The sequence below is a fragment of the Dendrobates tinctorius genome, unplaced genomic scaffold, assembly GCF_039654945.1.
Source record: "Dendrobates tinctorius isolate UK_male_01 unplaced genomic scaffold, ASM3965494v1 ptg000162l, whole genome shotgun sequence".
In the NCBI taxonomy this organism is placed as follows: Eukaryota; Metazoa; Chordata; class Amphibia; order Anura; family Dendrobatidae; genus Dendrobates; species Dendrobates tinctorius.
In genome coordinates this window covers 45,919,640-45,944,184 of record NW_027361829.1, presented here as the reverse complement: position 1 = coordinate 45,944,184, position 24,545 = coordinate 45,919,640, and the positions used below count along the sequence as shown (strand labels likewise).

Sequence of the window (24,545 nt, the reverse complement as noted above, 5' to 3'; positions counted from 1 at the left end):
CCATACTTTTGGCCAGCTCTTGGACCTGAAGGCGCAGTTCTGTAGATGAATCATTATCCAAAGTCTGTGCATCAGCCACCACAGTGCTGGGAGGGAAAGATGCTGCTTCTTGGTGGTATGTGATCGCTGGGCGCCTAGGGGGCGCTGGACGGCTGACATTTGGTTCATGCAGCACCCGGATAGCCCTGTCTTTGAAGTCTGCAAAGTCTAGGTCAGGGTTTTGTAGGGCTATGATGCGCAGCTGTGCTCTGTGGGTACTGGATAGGAGGCCCTCAATAAATTGCTCCTTTAACAATCTGTCTCCATCTTTCACACTGTCTGGGTCAATCTGCTTTATGGCTCGCAGCGCCTCCTGCAGGTTGAGCATAGTCCTGTATACTGTCTTGCGCTCTCTGCTTACACCCAAAGAAACTCATTTTTATTTCAGCTGCAGTGCGAGTGTCAAAGGTGCTTCTTAGCTTAGCCAGGATCTTTCTAACAGTCTCTTTATCAGTGTCCTGCCAGGCTTTTACTTCTCTTTGTGCTGCACCAGTTAGCTGCCCAATAAGGATGTTCACTTTTTGGTTTTCAGACAGAGGTTACACCTCAAACAAACTGCACAGTCTCTCTTTAAATTCACTCAGGGTATGTGACTCCCCTGAGTACTGCGGTAGCCAGGCTGCTCCCGGTATATAGGGCATGGACAGCGGCATTATGGGGATTGCTGCGGTGGGCGCTGATTCTTGCGGTGCTCTGGAGGCAGAGCTGGCTGCTGGATTCTGTGGTGCCCTTGGAGCTGCAGCTGCGCTGGGCCCTGCATCTTGCGGCGCTGTGGGGGATGCGGTGGCGTCCACCGCTGCATCTGCTCTTGTCTCATTCTCCTCCCCCCAGCTAACGTTTGGCCAGGCCCTGGGTTGCGCTGGCTTACCGGCTGCCGCTCTGCAGGCTGGATTATCGGGCGACGCCGGGACTGCAGGCCTCTGCTCCTCACTTCCCGCGCGCTGGCCTCTTCCAGCGCAGCACTTCACTTTTTTGCGCTTTTCGGCTGGCTCCGCCCATGACGGCCCGCCCCTTTGGCTTCCCGCGCGCCAAGCAGCAGGGTAATGGCAGCAATTGCGCAGATAGTCCATGGCATACAACACAGTCTCTGGCACACAGGACCCGGGGACACCGGGCTCCGTAAATCCTGTTCGTGACGCCAAAATGGGTCGCCCGCCAGGGCCGTGGGGTACTCGATACCGGGCCGGTATCTCAGAGGGAAGTGTCACAGTAGCTGGGACCCGGTCCGTGGCCCTGGGCGTCCATGTAAAAGGGTTAAGAGTGGCTGGTTAAAGTTTATAAGTGGATGATACGTGACGCCACCTGTGGTGATCGGCAATGAAGGGGTTAAGCCGACGCTGCAGGCAGATCCTCTGGGACAGATGGTATAAGGCAGCAAAATGTAATAGCTTCCCACAGGTTGAGCTCTGGTCCCAGGGCAGTGGTAATAGGTGTTGAGGAGGAGGGTGTAGTGTCTGGCACAGAGATGTAGCAGTGCTGGAGGGTTTGCAGGAAGAATGCAATGACACATCAGGGTGCAGTTTCCGTTACCTTTACTGTGCTTTGTAAGTGCAGTCCAGGGTCAAAATTACAGATGGAACTGGAGTTGGCAGCCTGGAAGCAACTTAGGAATCTCTCTATGCAGATGGGTTGTGTAGTCTCCTTTCTAGCGCTTATCTGAGGTACTAGCAGTACTGTGTAACACTGACGTTCCACTTGCTTGTTTTCTTTTAGAACTCCCTCGTATGGCAGACAGCTGTAGCCTTGTTCTTCTGGCTCACACGTTGCTGTGGTGCCTCCGAGTCTTATGTGGGAACAGAGCATTTACAGCTTCCTATTCCTCCGGTTTCTGCTGCAGGAACATCAGTATCCGTACAACCTTGGAGACTGGACTCCAGATCGTGCGCTACAGCTAGAAGTGAGCCTGAACTCTGCTCAATCTTCCAGCTCTTCTCCTCACGTCCACACACGTTTCCCTCCTCACACGAACTAGCTAATTTCCCCTTCCTGGCACCCAGAGAGCAGCTCCTCCCCTAGTTTTGGTTCAGAGCTCCCTCTGCTGGTCTGAAGTGGGAACTGTGCTGTGTGTTTTATTTAACTGATAGAGAGACCCTTCATTGCTTCCAAGCATGACATCACACTCCCTAGAAGGGAAGGTAATGCCACTATGGCGACCATACTTCTGTGGGCGCCACATTCCCCCCTAGTGCAATTCAGTACTCCTGGACTGAAGAAAACATGCAAACATATAAACAAATGAACAATTGTAAATGTGACAAGATTTCAAAAATGAAAAATTGCAAAAACCAAAGCTCAAAAATAGTCCTGATGACGATTAGTCCATGCATCAATGTCCATGGTCTATTTCCTGAGCAAGTGGTAACTATGTACAAGTTAGTTTTGACCACACATAGTCCTGTGGCCCAATTGTTCATCAAAAACAAACAGATTGTTCAAAAAGGTTCTTACAGAGTCTCTGTAGGCACATAAGATTGAAAAGTTGCATATTTACACTTTACCATTTGCATTAGTTATTTATATACGAAACCTTATGGGTGGTATACCTTGGGTACTACGGACAGACCTACGTAGCACTGGTGTTGTTGGGGACCTTACTGGATGCCTTGTGTTAACTACTACTGGTGTAGTGTGTGTTGTACTGACTATATTACCGTTAGTTCTGAGTAGCACAGGGATGCTAGATTTCTTAGCACCACTTCTACTCACTGTGGGCATGACAGATTCACCACTGGCAGGGTGAGAATTCTCTTGTTCCACTGCTGGTGTAGCATCTGCTGCTTGTGCTTGCTGGTTTTCATTGTGGTCTTGAGTCACTTCTTCTTGCACTACCAGTTGGGGAAAGGTCAAAACTGGCACCACTATGGCTTGATTCACTCTAGTCCAATTTGCAGGGAATTCTCCGAGTACAGTGCTGACCTTTTCTTCTTCTTCCTCTATGGGCTGAAGGTTGTTTTGCTCTTCCATTCTGTCCTTTAGTTGGTCAGGGCACAGTTTCAGATGATCCCTTGACACTGCTGATGAGGTTTCTCCTCCATCCTTACTGATAAGGCACACTTTGGTGTTGTCAAAGTTTGATGGTAGGACGGTGCAGGGTTCAGCTTCCCATTGGTCATCCAATTTATGCATCCTTCTTTTCCTCTTTAGGACTTGTTCTCCTGGTGACAAGGGAACTGCAGGTGCATGTTGATTGTAGTTCTTTTCCTGTTTTTGTCTCGCCTGAGCTAGACTCTTTTCTACACACTCTTGTACTCTACGGTACTGCTGCTGCCGCTCTGTATCCCAGTCAGCATTTGGTGATGTTACCTCTGGTGTAAGGACTCCCATATCCAAATCCAAATGTATTTAACTGATAGAGAGACCCTTCATTGCTTCCAAGCATGACATCACACTCCCTAGGAGGAAGGTAATGCCACTGTGGCGACCATACTCCTGGGGGCGCCACATTTGTGGAGCGCTTTTGTTGACATCGTACTTTACGAGTGCAATGAAAGGGAAATTTAGGGCTCCAGTAGAAACAAAATTAACCCCTTAACGACCGCCAATACGCCTTTTAATGGCAGTAATTAAGGTACTAAAACCACAGCGCCGTGAATTCACGGCGCTGTGGAGTAAGTAAATAGCGCCCCCCAGTGTTGGATTTTCTCCGGGGTCTTGGCTGCAGGGGTTAGCTGAGACCCCAGAGAACATGAATAGTGTCGGTTTTTACCGACCCCGCTTTTGCGATCGCCGTTATTAACCCTATGACGGCGATCGCAAAAAAAAGCCGCGATATTGCATTTAATTTCTCTTTCCTCTGATGTGATCGCACATCAGAGGAGAGAGAAAGAGGGTCCCCGATCCCCCTCGGTACCTCTCCGTGGTCCTCTGTCCCCTCCCGGTGGTCCTGCGTCCCGCCGACGTCCTCCGGTGGGCGCCGCCATCTTGGATCCGGGAAAAATGGCAGGCACATGCGCAGTGCACCCGCCGGGAATCTGCAGGCTCCGGCTGGCAGGTTCCATTCCTTCATTTTGATCACTATGATAATCTATCATAGTGATCAAAATAAAAAAAATAGTGAATAACCCCCTCCCCCCCCCGTTTATCACCCCCTTAGTTAGGCAAGCATAATGAACTAAAGAAAATATTTTTTTTTTCATTTTTCGATTAGGGCTAGGGCTAGGGTTAGGGATAGGGTTAGGGCTAGGGTTAGGGCTAGGGCTAGGGTTAGGGCTAGAATTAGGTTTAGATAAGTCTAGATAAGCTCCTTGGGGGGGTCTAGTTTCCAAAAGGGGGTCACTTGTGGGGGGTTTCCACTGTTTAGATACATCAGGGGCTCTGCAAACGCAACATGATGCTCGCAGACCATTCCATCAAAGTCTGCATTCCAAAATGGCACTCCTTCCCTTCCGAGCTCTCCCACGCACCCAAACAGTGGTTCCCCCCACATATGAGGTATCAGCGTACTCAGGACAAATTGCACAACAACTTTTGTGGTCCAATTTCTCCTGTTAGCCTTGTAAAAATAAAAATAACGGGCTAAAAAATCATTTTTGAGGAAAAAAAATGATTTTTAATTTTCACGGCTCTATGTTTATAAACTTCTGCGAAGCACTTGGGGGTTCAAAGTGCTCACCACATATCTAGATAAGCTCCTACGGGGGTCTAGTTTCCAAAATGGGGTCACTTGTGGGGGGTTTATACTGTTTAGTCACATCAGGGGCTCTGCAAATGCAACATGACGCCCGCAGACCGTTCCATCAAAGTCTGCATTCCAAAATGGCACTCCTTCCCTTCCAAGCTCTCCCATGCACCCAAACAGTGGTTCCCCCCCACATATGGGGTATCAGCGTACTCAGGACAAATTGCACAAAAACTTTTGTGGTCCAATTTCTCCTGTTAGTCTTGTGAAAATAAAAAATAGCGGGCTAAAAAATCATTTTTGAGTAAAAAAAAAATATTTTTAATTTTCAGGGCTCTACGTTATAAACTTCTGTGAAGTACTTGAAGGTTCAAAGTGCTCACCACACATCTAGATAAGTTCTTTAAGGGGTCTAGTTTCCAAAATGGGGTCACTTTTTGGGGGTTTCCACTGTTTAGGAACTTCAGGGGCTCTCCAAACGCAACATGGCGTCCGATCTCAATTCTAGCCAGTTCTGCGTTGAAAAAGTCAAACGGGCTCCTTCTCTTGCGAGCTCTGCCGTGCGCTGAACAAGAGGTTTACCCCTACATATGGGGTATTGGCGTATTCAGGAGAAATTGGACAACAAATTTTGTGGTTCATTTTCTCTTTTAACACTTGTGGAAATAGTTTTTAGAATGGTGTCACTTTTGGGTATTTTCTATCATATAGACCCCTCAAAATGACTTTAAATGTGATGTGGTCCCTAAAAAATGGTTTTGTAAATTTTGTTGTAAAAATGAGAAATTGCTGGTCAACTTTTAACCCTTATAACTTCCTAACAAAAAAAAATTTTGCATCCAAAATTGTGCTGATGTAAATTAGACATGTGGGAAATGTTATTTATTAAGAAATTTGTGTGACACATCTCTCTGATTTAAGGGCATAAACATTTAAAGTCTTAAAATTGCAAAATTTTCAAAATTTTCTTCATATTTCCGTTTTTTTCATAAATAAACACAAGACTTATCGAAGAAATTTTACCACTAACATGAAGTAAAATACGTCACGAAAAAACAAACTCGGAATAATAGGGATCCATTAAAGCGTTCCAGAGTTATAACCTCATAAAGTGACAGTGGTCAGAATTGTAAAAATTGGCCTGGTTATTAAGCTGCAAACTGGCTCTGTCACTAAGGGGTTAGAGGGCACACAGTGCCACACAGCAGGTGCAGTAATAGGGGCACATAGGGCAGCAGCGGCTCAGCATTGGGGTATCAGGTGCAGTAATAGGGGCACATACGGCAGCAGCGGCTCAGCACTGGGGTATCAGGTGCAGTAATAGGGTCACATATGGCAGCAGCGGCTCAGCATTGGGGTATCAGGTGCAGTAATAGGGACACATACGGCAGCAGCGGCTCAGCATTGGGGTATCAGGTGCAGTAATAGGGACAAATACAGCAGCAGAGGCTCAGCATTGGGGTATCAGGTGCAGTAATAGGGTCACATACGGCAGCAGCGGCTCAGCATTGGGGTATCAGGTGCAGTAATAGGGTCACATAAGGCAGCAGTGGCTCAGCATTGGGGTATCAGGTGCAGTAATAGGGGCTCATACGGCAGCAGCGGCTCAGCATTGGGGTATCAGGTGCAGTAATAGGGACACATACAGCAGGAGCAGCTCAGCATTGGGGTATTAGGTGCAGTAATAGGGACACATACGGCAGCAGAGGCTCAGCATTGGGGTATCAGGTGCAGAAATAGGGACACATACGGCATCAGCGGCTCAGCATTGGGGCATCAGGTGCAGTAATAGGGACACATAGGGCAGCAGTGGCTCAGCATTGGGGTATTAGGTGCAGTAATAGGGACACACGGCAGCAGAGGCTCAGCATTGGGGTATCAGGTGCAGAAATAGGGACACATACGGCAGCAGCGGCTCAGCATTGGGGCATCAGGTGCAGTAATAGGGACACATAGGGCAGCAGTGGCTCAGTATTGGGGTATCAGGTGCAGTAATAGGGACACATACGGCAGCAACGGCTCAGCATTGGGGTATCAGGTGCAGTAATAGGGACACATAGGGCAGCAGTGGCTCAGTATTGGGGTATCAGGTGCAGTAATAGGGGCACATACGGCAGCAGCGGCTCAGCATTGGGGTATCAGGTGCAGTAATAGGGACACATACGGCAGCAGCGGCTCAGCATTGGGGTATCAGGTGCAGTAATAGGGGCACATACGGCAGCAGCGGCTCAGCATTGGGGTATCAGGTGCAGTAATAGGGACACATACGGCAGCAGCGGCTCAGCATTGGGGTATCAGGTGCAGTAATAGGGACACATAGGGCAGCAGTGGCTCAGTATTGGGGTATCAGGTGCAGTAATAGGGGCACATACGGCAGCAGCGGCTCAGCATTGGGGTATCAGGTGCAGTAATAGGGACACATACGGCAGCAGCGGCTCAGCATTGGGGCATCAGGTGCAGTAATAGGGACACATAGGGCAGCAGCGGCTCAGCAGGATGAGGGGTTTGTGCAGGTTGGGAATAGATGGAGACTGTGTCTGGAATGTGAGAAATCATTGTCCTTATTCAATTCTCTGTAGCTGAGTCCTGGCTGGAGAAGTCGTCATGTCGGTCTGGGCCAGATGGGAAAAGTGAATGATTCTATCAGAAAGAATGTCTGCTGTAATATGTCACTCTCTGTAACTCTGCTGTGATGGGATATTTCAGTAGCAGCACCATCGCGGAGTCATCTGCTGAGGTTCTCCTACATCCACTACACACCCAGTTCTAACCAAGCTTAGGTGCCCCCTCAGAAGTTTTCCCCCAGACCCCTGCCCCTAGCTCCGCCTCTGGCCCGCTGGTAACAAGAATACATTGTGCTGAGCAGGCAGACATGACAGCAGTGCCCGGTGACAGCCCCATGCACAGCACGGAGCGGGGAGAGCGACCGCAGACACAGACACAGGCGCGCAGAGGTAAGGGCGGGGCGGAGCCGGCAGTGGGAGGGGCCAGCGCGGGGAGGCGTGTCCTGCTCTAGGACCTCTGCAGCTGTGAGGAGCGGAGCTCAGAGCTCTGTGCCGGGGATGCTGCTCCGGGACTCGTCTCCACATCTGCAGGGACTCTCACCGCTATACGAGGGCACCGTCATCAGGACATCACAGCACATGGCTCCCGGGGTCACCGCTGCAGCAGCCTCTACGCTCCGCCACATGTAGATCCTCGGATCGGCACCGTCCCGACTGCAGGACCTGCTCTGCTCTGGATCGCAGGATGGGGGGGAACCTCGGCTGTCATCGCTCCATCCCTAAGGACCCCTCCGACCTGTGTCAGAAGAACCGCAAGTTCAGCGCAGCCTGTAACTTCAGCAACATCCTGGTGAGTCAGGAGCGGCTGAACATCAACACGGCCACCGAGGAGGAGCTGATGACCCTGCCCGGGGTGAGCAGGCAGGTGGCCCAGAACATCGTGGAGTACCGGGAGTACATCGGGGGCTTCAAGAAGGTGGAGGACCTGGCGCTGGTCAGTGGGGTGGGCGCTGCGAAACTGGAGCAGGTCAAGTTTGAGATCTGTGTGAGCAGTAAGAGTGGCTCTGCCCAGCACTCCCCCAACTCTCTGAGGAAGGACATGGAGTATGGGCACCATAGTGGGCACCTGTCCAGGATCAACATCAACACGGCCACAGCTGCCCAGCTGATGACCCTCAGAGGGGTGTCTGAGGAGATGGCTCAGGACATCATTCACTATCGCACTCACAATGGCCCCTTGAAAAGCATTGAGGACTTGGCCAAGGTGGACTCTGTTACCATATCATTTCTGGATAAAGTAAGGCCCCAAGTCTACGTCCAGAGGTCCAGGCCACCATCCACACACACTAATGGAGGCTTACACTTCATGGCCAAACCTCATCCTAGTCCGACCTCTCTAAGCTTACAGAGTGAAGACCTGGACTTCCCACCTGGAGGACCAACTCAGCTTATCTCCACCAGACCTGCTGTGGAGGTCTTTGGTGGGGTTAGGGAAGGGAAGCCTGTGCTTAGGTTGGCTACATGGAATCTCCAGAACTGTAGCCTGGACAAGGCCGGCAATCCGGGTGTGAGGGAGGTGGTATGCATGACCATTTTGGAGAATTGGTAAGTTGTGGAGGGTTCATGTTTTATAGGTCGTCTTGTAAGTCTCCTTTCTCTAAGCTACCCCAGGGAGTTATGTAAATGTCTCTGACCCCATTTTCAGAGGGATTAGGGAAAGAATGTCACTGTCATCTGCTGCGGATAAATAAATATACGTCGTGTGGAAAACCTCCTATAGTTTCCTAGAAACATAGAAGCCGCACGTTGGATCCAGTAACTTCATCTTCTGAGACGTCATATGTGCGAGTCTCATCTACTAGTTATCAGGAGTGGAATCACCTCCAGCTTTTTACCTTCGCATTGCTTTACATATTACAATAAATCTGAAGCGTTATTGTAAGGCTGTAGGCTGAATCGCGGAGCACCGGTGGACCTGGGACTATAAATGGCATATCTGATGGGCCCAAATGTGAAGTGTAATTTAATTATTGCTTAGAAAAGTGTATACCACGGTTTCCATTTCACTGTGCTACAGGTAGGACTGTTGAGAAAGTGTCACATTGGACATGCAGACCGATCTGCGGGCAGCACGGTGTAGAAAAGGAGAAGCAAAGCATGATAATATCTATAGCTTTGTTGGAAAAGATTCAGTATAACTTGTATTATACTCTATAAACTATGAGTCCGGTGGGCGGTCCCACTAGTGACTGACAGCTATCTGCATGTAGAGTCACACCGGGTGTCAGGCACTAGTAGGACCGCCCTCTGGACTCATGCATACAGACACCAGGGATTTCAATGAATAAAGTACAGGTTTTATTGAAACTTTTCCCACATAAAAATGTTTATCAATCTGATCAGTTTTTCCTGCTGTATATAACATTCTGCCTGCAGATCGGGGACATTCTCAGCCTGACACCTAACAGGTTCCTTTTACATGTAAGCATTACAGTATATAGGGCACCACTGAGGTGGAGCGGGCAAGGTGCTGTTCACACCTGCACCTGTTAATATCACTATTCTGCTCCTTCATAAAAGCGGAATGATATTAATGGAGGTGCCAGATCTGTCAGACTCCAGCAGCACCCAGTGCACCCTATTGCCTAGAATGAGGTCCGCGAGGTTCCTATCACAGTGTCCTCAAAAAGTAGTGCAGCAGGTTGCGGTATTTTATCCCGCGTTTTTGGCTGGATCTGTAATTAGGTCTCCATCGCAGATATCAACAGAGCTTCATAAACACTCATCAGAGAGGCTGACAATGTATCACTTCTGTTACATATTTGGAAACAGGCGTTATAGGAATATCCCTTTACTGTAGTAATCAGGGATCGGGGAACCTTATGTATGGCCAGACTGGATTATGTCTTGAATGTTTCAGTCGGTTCTTATTATTTGTGTAGTGTTTGGTTTATGGATTCTAAGTTTTGGTAAACAACATGATAAAGAAACAGAGGCGTAAATATCCTGTGCTTGGATTGTTGTGTCTTGGTCTATCCAGACAGATAGTGGCTTTTTGTCAATGGCAGATGCATTGTTTAAACCTACAAATCTGTTCTGCTTGGTCACTGATCAGCCCTACAGTTACTGTAAGCTTTCATTAGTGGTGTTAAGGGGAACCTGTCGTCTGATACACGCTGCCCAAACCGTGGGAACAATGGAACCTGGTTGTGTGGTCACAGCCTTGTATGTTTTACTCTGAAATGAAGTGGCGTTTCAGAAAAAGTATACTTTTAAAGGGTATCTGTCACCCCATTTTTGGCATATGAGATACAGCCACAGCCATCAGGGGCTTATCTACAGCATTCTGTAATGCTGTAGATAAGCCCCTGATGTAAACTGAAAGATAAGAAAAACAAGTTAGATTATACTCGGCGGGTGCGGTGGGTGTCGCGGTCCGGTCCGGCGCCTACCATCTTCTAGTGATTACGTCCTCCTCCTCACTGAGGACATCATCGCTAGAAGATTGGAGGCACCGGACTGGACCGCAACACCCATCAGACCGGACCCCCTGGGTGAGTATAATCTGACTCGTTTTTCTTATCTTTCAGGTTACATCGGGGGCTTATCTACAGCATTACAGAATGATGTAGATAAGCCCCTGATGGCTGTGGCCGCAGCTCATAGGCCAAAAATGGGGTGACAGATTCCCTCCAATCACCGCTGGGGACTGAGCCGCGCTCTTGACTAGTACCAGGTTTGGGCAGCATGTATCAGCTGACAGGTTCCCTTTCAAATGTAAGTACCTCTTCCTCATTATCTAGATTCTTGTCTTGTGTGTATCACTCTCATTTTAATAAACACAAACAGCGTTATACCGGACCCAGAGGAAATCACCCCGAGGGCCACATTTCATCTCTACATAACATGTGACGTCCACTTTAGATTAAATTGTAAACCTTGTTATCATTGCACACTCACAGCTTGTCATCAGGAAGTATCATGAATCAGCCCATACAAATAGATCTAATGGCAAGTGTCAACAGAAAAGTTCAAGGAAAAAGAACCTCACCGTGTTGTTACAGACGAGCCTGCCCATATAGTGTCAATCCAAACCGCTCGCCAACAGTGCAAGAGAAAGGATGGATCGACACATCCGTAGAAAAATCTTCCAACTTTATTCCATTAGATTAATAATCCTCATGAAAACGGTAGACGAAAATTCATTCTGACGCGTTTTTGGCGTTATTGCCCTAAGTCCATAGAGTAAGGACGGTAACGCCAATAATGCGTCAGTGAGGTTCTATCTACCGTTTTCATGAGGATTTTTAATCTAATGGAATAAAGTTTGAAGATTTGTATATGGATGTGTCGATCCATCCTTTTCCTTTCCTAGTGGCAAGTGATTGGCTCTGAAAAGGGGCTATGTTTGCTGGTCCTTTGGACCCACTATTACTGAGATGATCGGTTATGAGGGTAGTATGTTTACTAAAAATTATGTAATTGGAGAAGACATGCAGCCCTCATAATGTACGAGAGACAGGAGATAGAGGTGGTAGACATCTGCAATGTAGACAACGCTGAAAGTAGGAAGGAAGAAATATTTGTAATGGGCTATTAGAAATCTATCCTGTTCCCCTTTTCCTGCAGTGCAAACATTTGTTGGCCGCCCTAGACTTCAGCTTGTAGGCAAAGTCAACAGCAATCTCTATAACCAAGAATTATATGCGCCTCCAGAAAAAAAGATATGGTGGGTATTCTAGCACCAAGTGCAGGTTTAGGCACAGTAGTCATGTGAATGTACTTTTGTCCAAGCTGATGATCACATATTGATTTACCATATCAGTCATTCTCATATAAGATGATGTGGTGATGAATTTGTTTGTGGAAATGCAAGGTATAAAACTAGTGCACTATTGTAGTGGAAGCCCTGTGCCTATTGTGTAAGCCTGCACTTTGCCAAGTTGTACATGTATGTTTGCAGGGAAGTCATGAGACATATCTGTCTGCCAACTAATTGTTCACCTACTGGACATCTACAATTGCTCATTTTGCCTTTCTACCCAGTTAATTCCTCTCTTTACCATTAGGTCTATGATTAAACACAGAATAGCTGAATCCTTCTAAGCTCTATGTAGAACGAGGAGATCAGTTTTCCCCCTCTTCAACTCCTGATCCAGTTGCTCTGCTCCTGCCCCCTTCCATGGACTTTCAGTGAGGTATAATTGTAGTTTTAATGATGCATCATGCACGAAAAGTAAAGAGACCTCCTGTTTCTACATAGAGCTTGGAAGAATTCAGCAAGTCATTTTTTAAATGTGAAGTTGTAGAGAAGAATTATCTGGGTAGAAAGGCAAAATAAGCAGTTGTAAGTACATAGTGCTGTATAACATGGTGATTGTAATATAGTAAGAGAATAAAAACTTTGAAGTGAGAGTCATTAACTTGGTCTCTAAACTGTGCCACGTGTCTTTTCCTAATGCCGAGGGACAATGCACATAGTGATGACACCGTACAAGTATAATGCACATGTTGATGTCACTGCATAAACCTAATGCAAATAGGGATAGCATGAGAATTGGAATAATTAACTATGCAAACTCACTGCTAAGAAATCAGTGTTGTCACAGTACGGGAATAATGATACAGTAAAAAAGAGCTAATTCATAATGCAAACATCATTCACAATGTGATATCACAGCACAGGATTACTGCACATGTGGTTTTACAGCACAGGGATCAGAAACAAAGTGAAAGCACTGTAAAAGAATAAAGCATTTTCTTGCTCTTCCAAAGATCTGATTTAATTTGTTCTTGCTCCATTCATCATCCACAGTTATTAGTCCGGCTATGAGGGGAGGTGAGACCTATAGACGATGGGCCCCATAGGGTTGGTATGACTGCTACAGATGTAGTAGTGTCACGCAGAGTGCTTCTAGGGCTTTGCATCGTCATTGCTGTGTCATTTCTTTTGTGGACATGGGAGACCATCTTGTGATACCTAGGGGCCTAATTATTATTTATTATTATTATTATTTATTATTATAGCCCCATTTATCCTATGGTGCTTTACATTTGAGGTGGGGTATACATAATAAAAAACAAGTACAGTAATCTTAAACAATACAAGTCACGACTGGCACAGAAGGAGAGGGGACCCAGCCCGCGAGGGCTCACAATCTACAAGGGATGGGTGGGGATACACTAGGAGAGGGTAGAGCTGGTCGTGCAGTGGTTTGGTGGTTACTGCAGGTTGTAGGATTGTCAAAAGAGGTAGGTCTTCAGGTTCCTTTTGCAGGTTTCCATGGTATTATTTCATTGTTCCAGAAAGTTGTAATGTTAGAGAATAGAAGAGTTGCACCTCCACTAAAGATCTAACAACATCTTAGCGACAGCCAATGTATATGTGCACCCCGAGTATACAGCGTGAATCTCAACTACGTTATGTAGCCAGCACCCAAGAGTAACTGCTGGAATCGAAGCTAGGGCAGATCACAACCGTTCAACCTCTTAGGGTAGGTCATGAATCGGCAGTGCTCTGAACGCAGCACATGTCTGCTGCGTCCAAATCGCTGCCGGCTTTTGAATGCACGTGATTCCGCATGTGTTCATTGAACTGTGCAGAATCACCGCATCCTATACATTGCACGGGTGACATTTATCTTGCGGAGGCTCGTGTCTCCACAAGATAAATAGACATGCTGCGGTCTGGAAAGATTCATCACATGTCCGTCGTCGCGGGTGATGCACGGGCGTGTGTGGACACATAGTGGACATGGAATTTCTTTAAATCCCATCCACTATGCTGTAACATCCGGATGCTGTGGTTTGGACGCTGCAGATGTATGCAGCGTCCAACCCACAGCGTATACTGACCGTGCGCACCTACTCTCAGATGCCACTGTCGATTGTGAGAGCGGCATTTAGGTAATGTTACGAACAGTATATCAACTAATGCTGTAGTATTTAGTTATTCTCTTATGAGAAAACTCATCAGCAGGCGTTTGGGGAGGACTGTTCCTTCTTATGCCAGTCTTTCCAGTATACAGTAATGCAGGCTAAGACTAATAAAAAATGTAAAAAATAGTGTAAAGTAATATAAAAATTCTAGATGTTTAAATCACTTCCATTTTTGTATACTGCAAATAGCAAAATCAAAGAACTAAAAAAAATGTTCATATTTTGTATCTCTGTGTGCAGATAATTGTGCAAAGTAATAAAACCATTATCTCATGTGGTTAATTTCAACTAGGAATAAAAACTAAAATGCCTGAATTTTTCTCATGTACAGCACCATGGAATCAATGGCGCTATATAAATAAATAATATGAATTAATAATTGATGTTTTTTCGTCACGTCACCTCCTCCCCTCCAAAAAAAAGACAAAAACTGTATAAATCAAAAACACAAAATCAAAATAATGTGTAGCCCCTAAGGGTATATAGAAATTTAATTGCTAAAGTGGTGGGATCTTTAATTTAATATCTGGGGTAGAAAGGCCATCTGGACTCCTCATTTTCATCTCAAGCTTGCCTAGTATATTGTTTATGGGTTGTGTATTTTCCTACACGCCTTATATTAGATTTGACAGTGCAATATAAGACTTACAACCTGGGAATGACCTGAAATGTAACCCTCAAATCTAATTCAGTAAATACGGCAGCGTGCCACGGAGCTGCTAAACTTTCCCTCCGCCTGTTTTGGTTTCTGAATGTCTGGTGTCAGTATATACATAAAGATAGATGGTAATAACTCTGAGCAATATACACTTATTCATGGCATCTTAATTATATAGTGTCAATGTATGCACATCTAATGTAGTCTCATCACTGATTTCCCTAAAGTGACGCGTAAGGGAAATCTTTATGAACCTGGGTGGTTAACTTTTAATAATGTCAGGGCAAAGAGAAAGTACCTTACATGGATTCCTCTTATCCTTCACTGTAATATCATTTTGGAGGTTCTTTAAATGATAATTTGATGCCCCCGTTACACACTGCGATATCGCTAGCAATATCGCTGTAAAGTCACCGATTTTGTGACATTACAGCGATATTGCTAGCGATATCGCTGCATGTGATACTTACCTCCGACCGGCTCCCCCGCTGGTTATCGCTGATCGCGTGAGAAGCTGCTGGATCATTCCTCGTCATCCACTTCCTGCGGCGCTTCCTGCTGTGACGACGAGCGACGCGTGGAGCCGGGCGGGAGGACGCAGGATCGCCGCGTCTGACAGGTAAGTAGCGATCCCCGTCCCCAGCGATGTCGCTGGTGAGATCTGCCTGAGTGGCAGCTCACTAGCGACCACCCAGCGATTCACCAGCGATCCTGACCACGTCATATCGCTGGTCGGGATCGCTGGTGAGTCGCTAGGTGTAACGGTACCCTTATATACCCGACAGATGACTGCTGATTGGATTTACTGGATGCTGACTTCTGATAAGGAGTTAGTGATACCGCAAGGATTGGGAAAAATAAGTGCAGACATAGGCAAAGCTCTCATGTTTGTGCAAACAACAAAACTGGGAAAGAAAGAATGCGCAAAAGGGTCATAACTGGTTTCAAAAAGGTGGCAGGAAAGTTGCTACAAAGCAACATGTAACTGGCATGACATAGATATCAGCTGCTGCAAGAACATCGATCACTGGAAGGACCAAACAATACGAAACGATCGGACGGGAGATATCACTCCTGGGCTGCTGCTGAATCCACAATAGTTTCCAACTGATAAAATTTATTCATGAAACAAGGTTTACAGGGTCATAAAAAAGGTTTACAGGGTCAATGTGTTTCGAGGCCGTACAGGACCTCTTCATCAGGAAAGTTTCTGTCCTGATGAAGAGGTCCTGTGTGGCCTCGAAACGCGTTGACCCTGTAAACCTCATAATGTTTGTGGCTTCTGAGAATTCAATATTTAGACTGAATTCATAATAACAATAAACCTGTCATTTATATATAGTCATACCTGAAAGTGTTGGCATCCTGCAATTACACATGTTTTTTACACCCAGTTATTTCCTTTATGTGTATTGGAATAACACAAAAAATACAGAAAAAAAGGCAAATTGGACATAATTTCACACAAAACTCCCAAAATGAGCTGGACAAAATTGTTGACACTCTCAACTTAATATTTGGTCGCACACTATTAGGAATAAATAACAGCAATCACTTCCATCAATAAGTATGTTTGAGGTCATTGTCCTGCTGGAAGACCCATGACCTAGGACACAGCCCTACTTTCTGACACTGAACACTACAGTGCCGACCCAAAATCCTTTAGTAATTTTCAGATTTCATGATGCCTTGCTCACAGTCACGGCACCCAGTGCCAAAGGCAGCAAAACAACCTCATAACATCTTTGAACCTCCACCATATTTGACTGTAGGTACTGTGTTCTTTTCTTTGTAGGCATCGTTCCATTTGGTAATCAGTAGAATGATGTATCTTGGCCTTATCTGTCTACAAGACACTTTCCCAGAAGGATTTTGACTTACTCATGTACATTTTGGCAGACTGTATTATAGCTTTTTTATGTGTTTGGGTCAGCAGCTGGGTCTCCTGCCATAGCGTTTCATTTCATTCAATTGTCGACGCATACGCTGATGCCCCCTGAAACTACACAATAGCTTGAATTTCTTTGGAACTTGATTGGAGCAGCTTATCCACCATTTGGAATATCCTGCGTTGCAACTTTTTATCAATTTTTCTCTGCGATCCACATACAGAAAGGCTAGCCAGAGTCAGTGCCACTGGTTGAAAACTTCTTGATTATCTTGCACACCATGGACAAAGGAGCATTAAGATTACTGAATATTGACTTGTAGCCTTGAGACTGTTGATATTTTTCAAAATTTTAGTTCTCAAGCCCTCAGACAGTTCTTTTCTTTCTGTTCTCCATGCTTAGTGAGACAAACACAGACACACAATGCAAAGATTGAGTCAACTCTGTTTTCAGGTGTGATTTTCATATTGCCCACACCTGTTACTTGCCACAGGAGAGTTTAAACGAGCATCACATGTTTGAGACTTAGTTGTTTACCCATAATTTTGGAAAGATGTCAACAATTTTGTCCAGCCCAGTTTGGGGGTTATGTGTGAAATTATGTCCAATTTTCCTTTTTTACCTCAGTTTTTTTGTGTTATTCTAATACACATAAAGGAAATAAACATGTGTATAATAAAACATGTAATTGCAATAATTTTATGGGAGAAACTTCATTTTGTGGAATAATCAATTTCAAGGGTGCCCACACTTTCGGCCATGACTGTATATAATAGAACTGCAAGGCAATAAGATCCTGATGTACAAGCAGAAGTGGAAGTCTAGGTTAATAGCATTCCTATTACCCAACAAAGTTTAGTTTTTATTTTCGGAGTGGGCAGTGATTTGATAGCTGCTATCATGTGTTGTCATACCAGCAGTGAAATGCAGCAAAGTCTCTTCAAAAGCCCTACTCTTTGAGAAGGCCACTCGGCATCTAGACGGGGGTGCACAACTTTCTCCGGGTCAAAGGGCCATATTACCATGTTGAATCACTTGGAAGAGCCACATTAAATCTTAGAGGGTTATTACCATGTGAAATCTTTCTGGAATATCAAAATTATATGCTAAAAATGCCAAGTAGATAGTAATTTGTAAAGTGGAACCTTCACCATGGGAATAATAGGGGTTCCCTTTACCCACTGTTAGCACTTTGGAGAGGGGAAGGCCATGTGTGAATGTGGCTCTCCCCATTGTAAATTTAAATGCCATAACTTCAGTGTAGAGAGCTACAAGCATAGATGGACAGCCGTAAAACACATATACATCTTTGGAGTAAGAAATGGGGGTAAAGAGACACAGTTCTCCTAAATTGTATGGGAGACACATGTCTATGTGCTACCCCACTTTTCTGTGTTATGTTAACTTCATGCAAACAACCAAACACAGGCAAGCATTTCTGTTACCAGCAGATTGGCGGGTGGGTGCACAGGATGGCATAGCGGTCAACGGGCTGCAGGTTGTGCACCACTGATCTAGACCCAGTATTTACTTTCCTGGTCGCGGTTTCCTTGCTGTAGATAAACCAATACAGATCCAATTTAGTTTTTTTGTGGAGAAAGTGATGACATATCACTAGAGAATATAGTAATTTTCTGATCAGTGACGGGCTGACTGCTGCGACCTGTAATAATCCTGAGAATTAAGAGGATCGTGCGCTAGTTTACAGCTTACTGTACGCCGCAGCGTCTGACCACCCGCTGAACATGGATCCCTAGCACTGCCTCAAGTAAATGGGGCTGTGCCACAGTTCCCTGCAGATCTGGTGGTGTGGGGGCCCCCACTATGTAGGAAAAAACTGCAAAGATAACTTAGATCTAAACTGATAAGTTCTGAAAGAGCTGGGAGGTGGAAGGGAAGCAGGGACAAAGCAATGTTGGAAATGTATATTAGGACTGTTTGGGAAATTACTGACAAATCCTGAACATGAAAGTGCAGAAGCTCCTGACACATACAGTATATCAGATACCAAGAAAAGTCACAAAACTGACCTAAAGGTACACGTTCAGATGCGATCTTGAAAAAAAAAAATTTGATTTTATTGCAGATTTTCAATTTTTCAACTCCTGCAAAACTTCATTCAGGGACCAAGTGCCCGAGGGGGTTTGCCTATTCGTGACAGGGACACTGATTTTTCTTATAGCCACTTAGATAAGACCTCTGATTTTTTTCCTGTAGCCTGGAGTCTGCGTATTCATGAGGCGCAGCTAACACCATCACTGATTAACAGCTTCTTTCTCCTATACCAAGGCCAGTCATTGGTGGGAGTGGGGAGCCACGGACCATGAATATGGCGGACTCGTCAGCGCATACACATAGTGAAGAGCACTCCAGTGCTGCAGTAAATAACTGCATCTTCATGAACCGGCTGCAAGAAAATGAGTAATGCAGCTCTTACATCAGGATCCTTATCACTACTTTATGCTGTCCTCCAATAGATTTCCTTTAAAATTGTTTTGAGTGACATTATTAGTAAAGCGCTACTTATTGACAACTCTTGTCTATTTCCTGGAGCCAAAATGAAAGAACTCAAAATGAAAACCATATTATCCATAATCATCCATAATAACTAGGATGTGATGCGCTGTCGAACTTGCAGCCATATTATGGTGTTAGAGCAATGACCGGCTCTGGAAGAACGGTCAGTGACTGTCTCTTTGTTTGGAATCTGTGGAATCAGAGTACAGAACAATGGCAAGCCTTGTTTGTATGCAAAGGAGGAGAAAAGCATTCTGCAAGCCTGTTCGGGAGCCATGTCAGGACATATATTAAATGCTTTTTAAAAAATATATTGTCCTTAACTGTACCTATTGCTGAAGGCCCAAAATATTGTAGCCTCAGTTTTAGTTTTGTTTCCTGATTGTCATCTGATAAAGTCAAATTTTGTAATTTAAAAGAAATCTGAACTCAAATTGAACTATGTATTCATAAAGGGAACTTAGACCCTATAAAATCATATTTGTATTATGGATTTTACTAATTATGATTTGTATGAAAACAGTTTTATTGCATGTTAGGAGACTTCGGGGCACCCTTGGTGTGGCCAATAGCTTTGTGCACCATTACACCCCCTAAATTGCCTTCCTCCGCACATCCCCTTATGATTGACAGCACGTGCTTTGAAGTTCTGCTGGATATAAATCCTCAGTCCATCATGTACTGACACTACAGGCACTAATAGCATGCATGGTCAGTGTGTGCAGGTGCATTCTCATCCCTTTCTTGTGTGTAGCGGCCACTCGCTGCACACAGGATCACAAAGCAGCGGGTGGCGATGCTGACAGGAGAGGGAAATGAGAACATGAGCAATGTCGGTGTGTTGTGTGCGTTCTCATCTCCCTCTCCTGGCAGCATTGCCGCTGCTATGTCATCCTGTGTGCAACAGGTGGCCGTACACATAGCAGAGCGATAAGAACAAGCTCCTGTAGTGTCAGTACATGCAAGGCTCACTCCAAAATGAGTGCTATCAATCACCATAAGGTTTATGCAGACGGTCGTGCAAATTGGCCCGAACACAGTCCGTTAATGCACAGACTGGCCGCAGGTCTTCCGATCGGGACATGACAGCTTCAGGTATTTCTATGAAGCTGTTACTCTTGACAGTCCGAACATTGCGGTCCAAGATCGCATGCATGAACCTCTGCATGAGCCCTAAGGTGAGGTGTAGAGGATGGCAACTGAGGGAGCAGAACGATGCACTGAGCACTTGGCCAAACCAACGGTGCAATGAATCAACCTCATTTACATATATAATAAAAATAAAACAAAATGTGCTCAAAACTACTCTACCAGTATGATTATTAATGGCACTATGTTCCCTATATGAATGGCTAAATAGTACAATTTGTGATTCCCTTTTAAGTGGACTGTCCCTTAGGGTAATGCCAGGTCGCGATCAGTAGCCGCTGTCTTTTATAAACTGCTCATTAAGAAATCTCTGGCTTTTGTGTGGGAACAACCAGGCACCATTACAATCGTCCGGCAGCTATTGCTTATGTATTGTCAACTTAAAGGGAGTATTCTGTCCAATTCAGTAAGTCTGCAATCTCTCTGTTTCGCAGTGGCCAACTAAAGGGCACTGCCTCGCTCCATGCAGAGAGACTGTAGACTTATGGATTTGGACTGGACAACCCCTTTAAATCCCATGCCTGAGAAGGAAGCTCATACCAACTTCAGATGATGACTTCTCGTTGTGGTAATGTGGTGACAAGTGACTTCCTTCAGGGCCTCCTGTTTCCTCCCACACTCCTAAGACATAATTATAGGGATTTTAGATTGCGAGCCCCAATATGGACAGTGATGATTTCTGTAAAGTGCTTCATAATATGTCGGCGCTATGTAAGTGATTAAAATGAATAAATCTTATGCTGAAAAAATGGTAGAGATATGGAATGTAATTAAAAGGTAACAAAAACAGGTCTAATACGGTACATAGGGAAAGGGCTGCTTTAAGCAAACCTTTCTTAAAATCCCGTTTTTATGTGTTTCGTTTATATTCAGTGGAATATACTCTCTCCTATGGGGTTAAGACTTGTTATACTGTCAATTCTCATCCTCCTACATGAATAGAATGCAAAGTCAACAGTGAACACTGGCGTACATTGAGAGCAGTTGTTATTGGTGGTCAGGGAGAAATTACATCTTTAGAATATTGTAGATTTAGAGTTTTGGTCACTTAGATTTTGTGGGTATCTGTCTCCAAGCATTGTGCACATCATTGTTTTATATAATGTGGAATGGGAAGATGAAAGGAATAGAAAGGCAGGGTATTACTAATATCCCATACGATATATTCAGTCTCTTATTTTTGTGTTGAGGAACCTACAGATATAAATCCTGCATTAGCAACATCTCTAATTGTACTGCTGTATTGCTGTACTCGGGTGAGCATTTGTCACCCTGGAATCTTTTAAGGATAGTACAACCCAAAATTGGAATCAAATATTCTTTGTGTAGTTTATTTATTATGCTTTGTTCATATAGCACTATCATATTCCGCAGCGCTTTACAGACACAATCATCAATGTCCCCATTGGGGCTCACAATCTAAATCCCCTATCAGTATGTCTTTGGAGTGTGAAAGGAAACCCACGCACCGGGAGAACATACAAACTCCTTGCAGATGTTGTCCTTGGTGGGGATTTGAACCCAGGACCCCAGTGCTGCAATGCTAACCACTGAGCCACCATGTAGTTCTACGTGTTATAATTCTCCTACCAAAGCAAAGTGGTTCAATAGAAAGGTAATAAAGTATGTCAGTTAAAGAGGACATTTCACCAAATTATTCATGATGAACTGGACACTGGATGTAATAGTGACTGCACAGCGGAATAAAATGGGTTTTGTTTGTTGGAGGTTTTTTATTTTGCCTCCCAGTTATGGAGATATTATCAGTCTTGGCATTTGGCACCTAATGAATTAATTTTTGTTCAGTCTAAGTAGTGTTATCAGATAGTTTTCACTGTCATTGTGTACTTCTTTTGCCTGTATGACTCTGACCAATCATAATTAAGCAGAAGTGCACCACTCAGGATAAAAAGAACACACTCCCACTATAGCTTAGAGCAGGTGTCTCAGTGTGTGAGATCTTATGTCTGCTGTACTACCTCACCCCAATACTGCCTGTCTGGAGATGTGCAAGTAATCACACGTATGTCTGTTGTGCTCAAGCAACTTGTGTCCACTCTGCAGTGAGATCAGGGCAGGCTGAATACATATCACACAGGAGCAATCTATTCTGGGTTATTCCTATGCAAGATATAATGAGACCTTGTTCCAATCTCACTTCAGAGAGATTACAAGTTGCCCTGAGTACAACAGACATAAGTGTGATTAGTATCACATCTCCGGACAGGCAATATGGGGATAAGATAGTACATCAGAGGTGATTGTGCTTGTAATGTGACACAGCTGAACTCATCTTTGCTGCCCCTCCACCACAAGGACTTTATCTGAATGGTGTTAGTCATATGTGCTTTCTTATCCTACAGGATGTTAGACCAGGAGATCAGGCTGTCTGCATACGTCTCACGCTCTGAGAAACCTGCTCCTAATTATTGTTAGGTGTGTTCTTTTTTTGCTATGTTGCTGTCTGCATATGATTGGTCAACATCATAGAGGATGAAGAAGTACACACCCCCAGTGAAAATTACAGAGAAGTAAAATAAAAGAAAAATGTTTTATTCGGGCTCTGCAGCCACTATTACATTATGTGTCCACTTCAACATGTTTCATTTGGTGAAAGGTCCTCTTTAAGCATCTGTCCTCTGGTACCCCATCGTTGCCAATATCAAGGGAGCCTGTGTCATGGTTGTTAGCGAGAAAGTTGACTGTGTATGTATAGCTGAAAGGACTGTAATAAAAGCTGATTTTAGTTGTTTCTATAAAAGCCATGTGTCAACCAGCATGGCCACTTTTGCAGTTGCCTGGTTTGATTACTCAGTTTTCTCTGACTGCAGTGGTTAAGCTATCAACCTGTGCACCACTGCACAACAAGGCAGATTTGCACATGTATGGGTGCTCTGTTCACATCAGCATGGTGGAATCTCTTTATAACAGAAGCTACCACAGTGTGCTGGACGCTTAGTGTGATGGACACCGTCGGCTACCAACAAAACACTTTGACTAGAAACCTGGTATATTGGGTTCTGCTAATGTGTTCATCATTTTGACTGCGAAATATTGATGCATGTAGCACAATTACAGATAGATTGTGTTTTTCTGTTGTCATTTTTAAATATATTTAACCATTTATTCTGCATTTAGTGTTGCAATTTTAGACTGTACAAAATGCCAAATGCCAGCAGTAAGAAATTGTGAATCATTTGTTGCTGAGTCAAATACAAGGATGTGTTTGTGCCATATCAGTGCTGACTTGTGTACTATTAACGCTCACTGGCATTTTCACAGCTAAGCAAAACAAAATGCGTGATAACGCAGAATAATTTCTATCCCAAGAGTGACATTTTGGGATCATAAACTTGAACATTTTAGGATCATGGAAGCTAGCAAGATTCTATGGGGATTTTCAAAGTTCAATTCACAGCAAAAAAAAGCCATTTCTTCTGAGAACAATATATCTTAGAAAGTACTCTCAAGGTACTCCTTTAGATGTTGACTTTCAGCATCGATGATCGTCAGCAGAAGAAAGCAATGATGTCTGTCTTCTTTTTACTAACAAAGTAATAAGCATGCCTATCCAAACCATTACTTTACATTGGGCTTGTGTGTTATGTTCCCCAGTCAGTTTTGGTTCTGATAATTTGTTGTTGCAAAATGTATCATTCGTAAAGACTAGATACCCCATGTAAAGTGGATCTGTCACCAGATATTACAGTGCAAACTGCATGTATTAAATACAGTTGTGCTCAAAAGATTAGATACCCTGGCATAATTTTTGCTTTCTTGGCGTTTTTTTCAGACAATATGAATGATAACACCAAAACTTTTTCTCCACTCATGGTTAGTGGTTGGGTGAAGCCATTTATTGTCAAACTACTGTGTTTTCTCTTTTTAAATCATAATGACAACACAAAACATCCAAATGACCCTGATCCAAAGTTCACATACCCCATTTCTTAATACTTTGTATTGCCCCCTCTAACATAAATGACAGCTTGAAGTCTTTTGTGGTAGTTGTGGATGAGGTTCTTTATTTTCTGAGATGGTAAAGCTGCCCACTCTTCTTGGCAAAAAACCTCCAGTTCCTGTAATTTCCTGGGCTGTCTAGCATGAACTGTGCGCCTGAGATCTCCCCAGAGTGGCTCAATGATATTGAGGTCAGAAGATTGAGATGGCCACTCCAGAACCTTCGCTTTGTTCTGCTGTAGCCAATGATAGGTCCACTTGGCCTTTTGTTT

The 24,545-nt window shown here is 44.5% G+C and overlaps 1 protein-coding gene across 2 annotated transcripts in view; it reads left to right on the top strand.

Moving 5' to 3' along the window:
• Nucleotides 1–7,663: 7,663 nt before the first annotated feature.
• The window catches only part of EEPD1 (endonuclease/exonuclease/phosphatase family domain containing 1), a 164,206-nt gene continuing 147,324 nt past the window's right edge, over nucleotides 7,664–24,545 (top strand). For both annotated transcript variants that reach the window (XR_012220878.1, XM_073549998.1), the window contains exon 1: nucleotides 7,664–8,766. Coding sequence is in view for 1 of the 2 variants with exons in the window: in XM_073549998.1 (XP_073406099.1) it covers nucleotides 7,907–8,766 (860 nt within the window). In the remaining variant the exon portion in view is untranslated. The remainder of the gene's footprint in view (nucleotides 8,767–24,545) is intronic.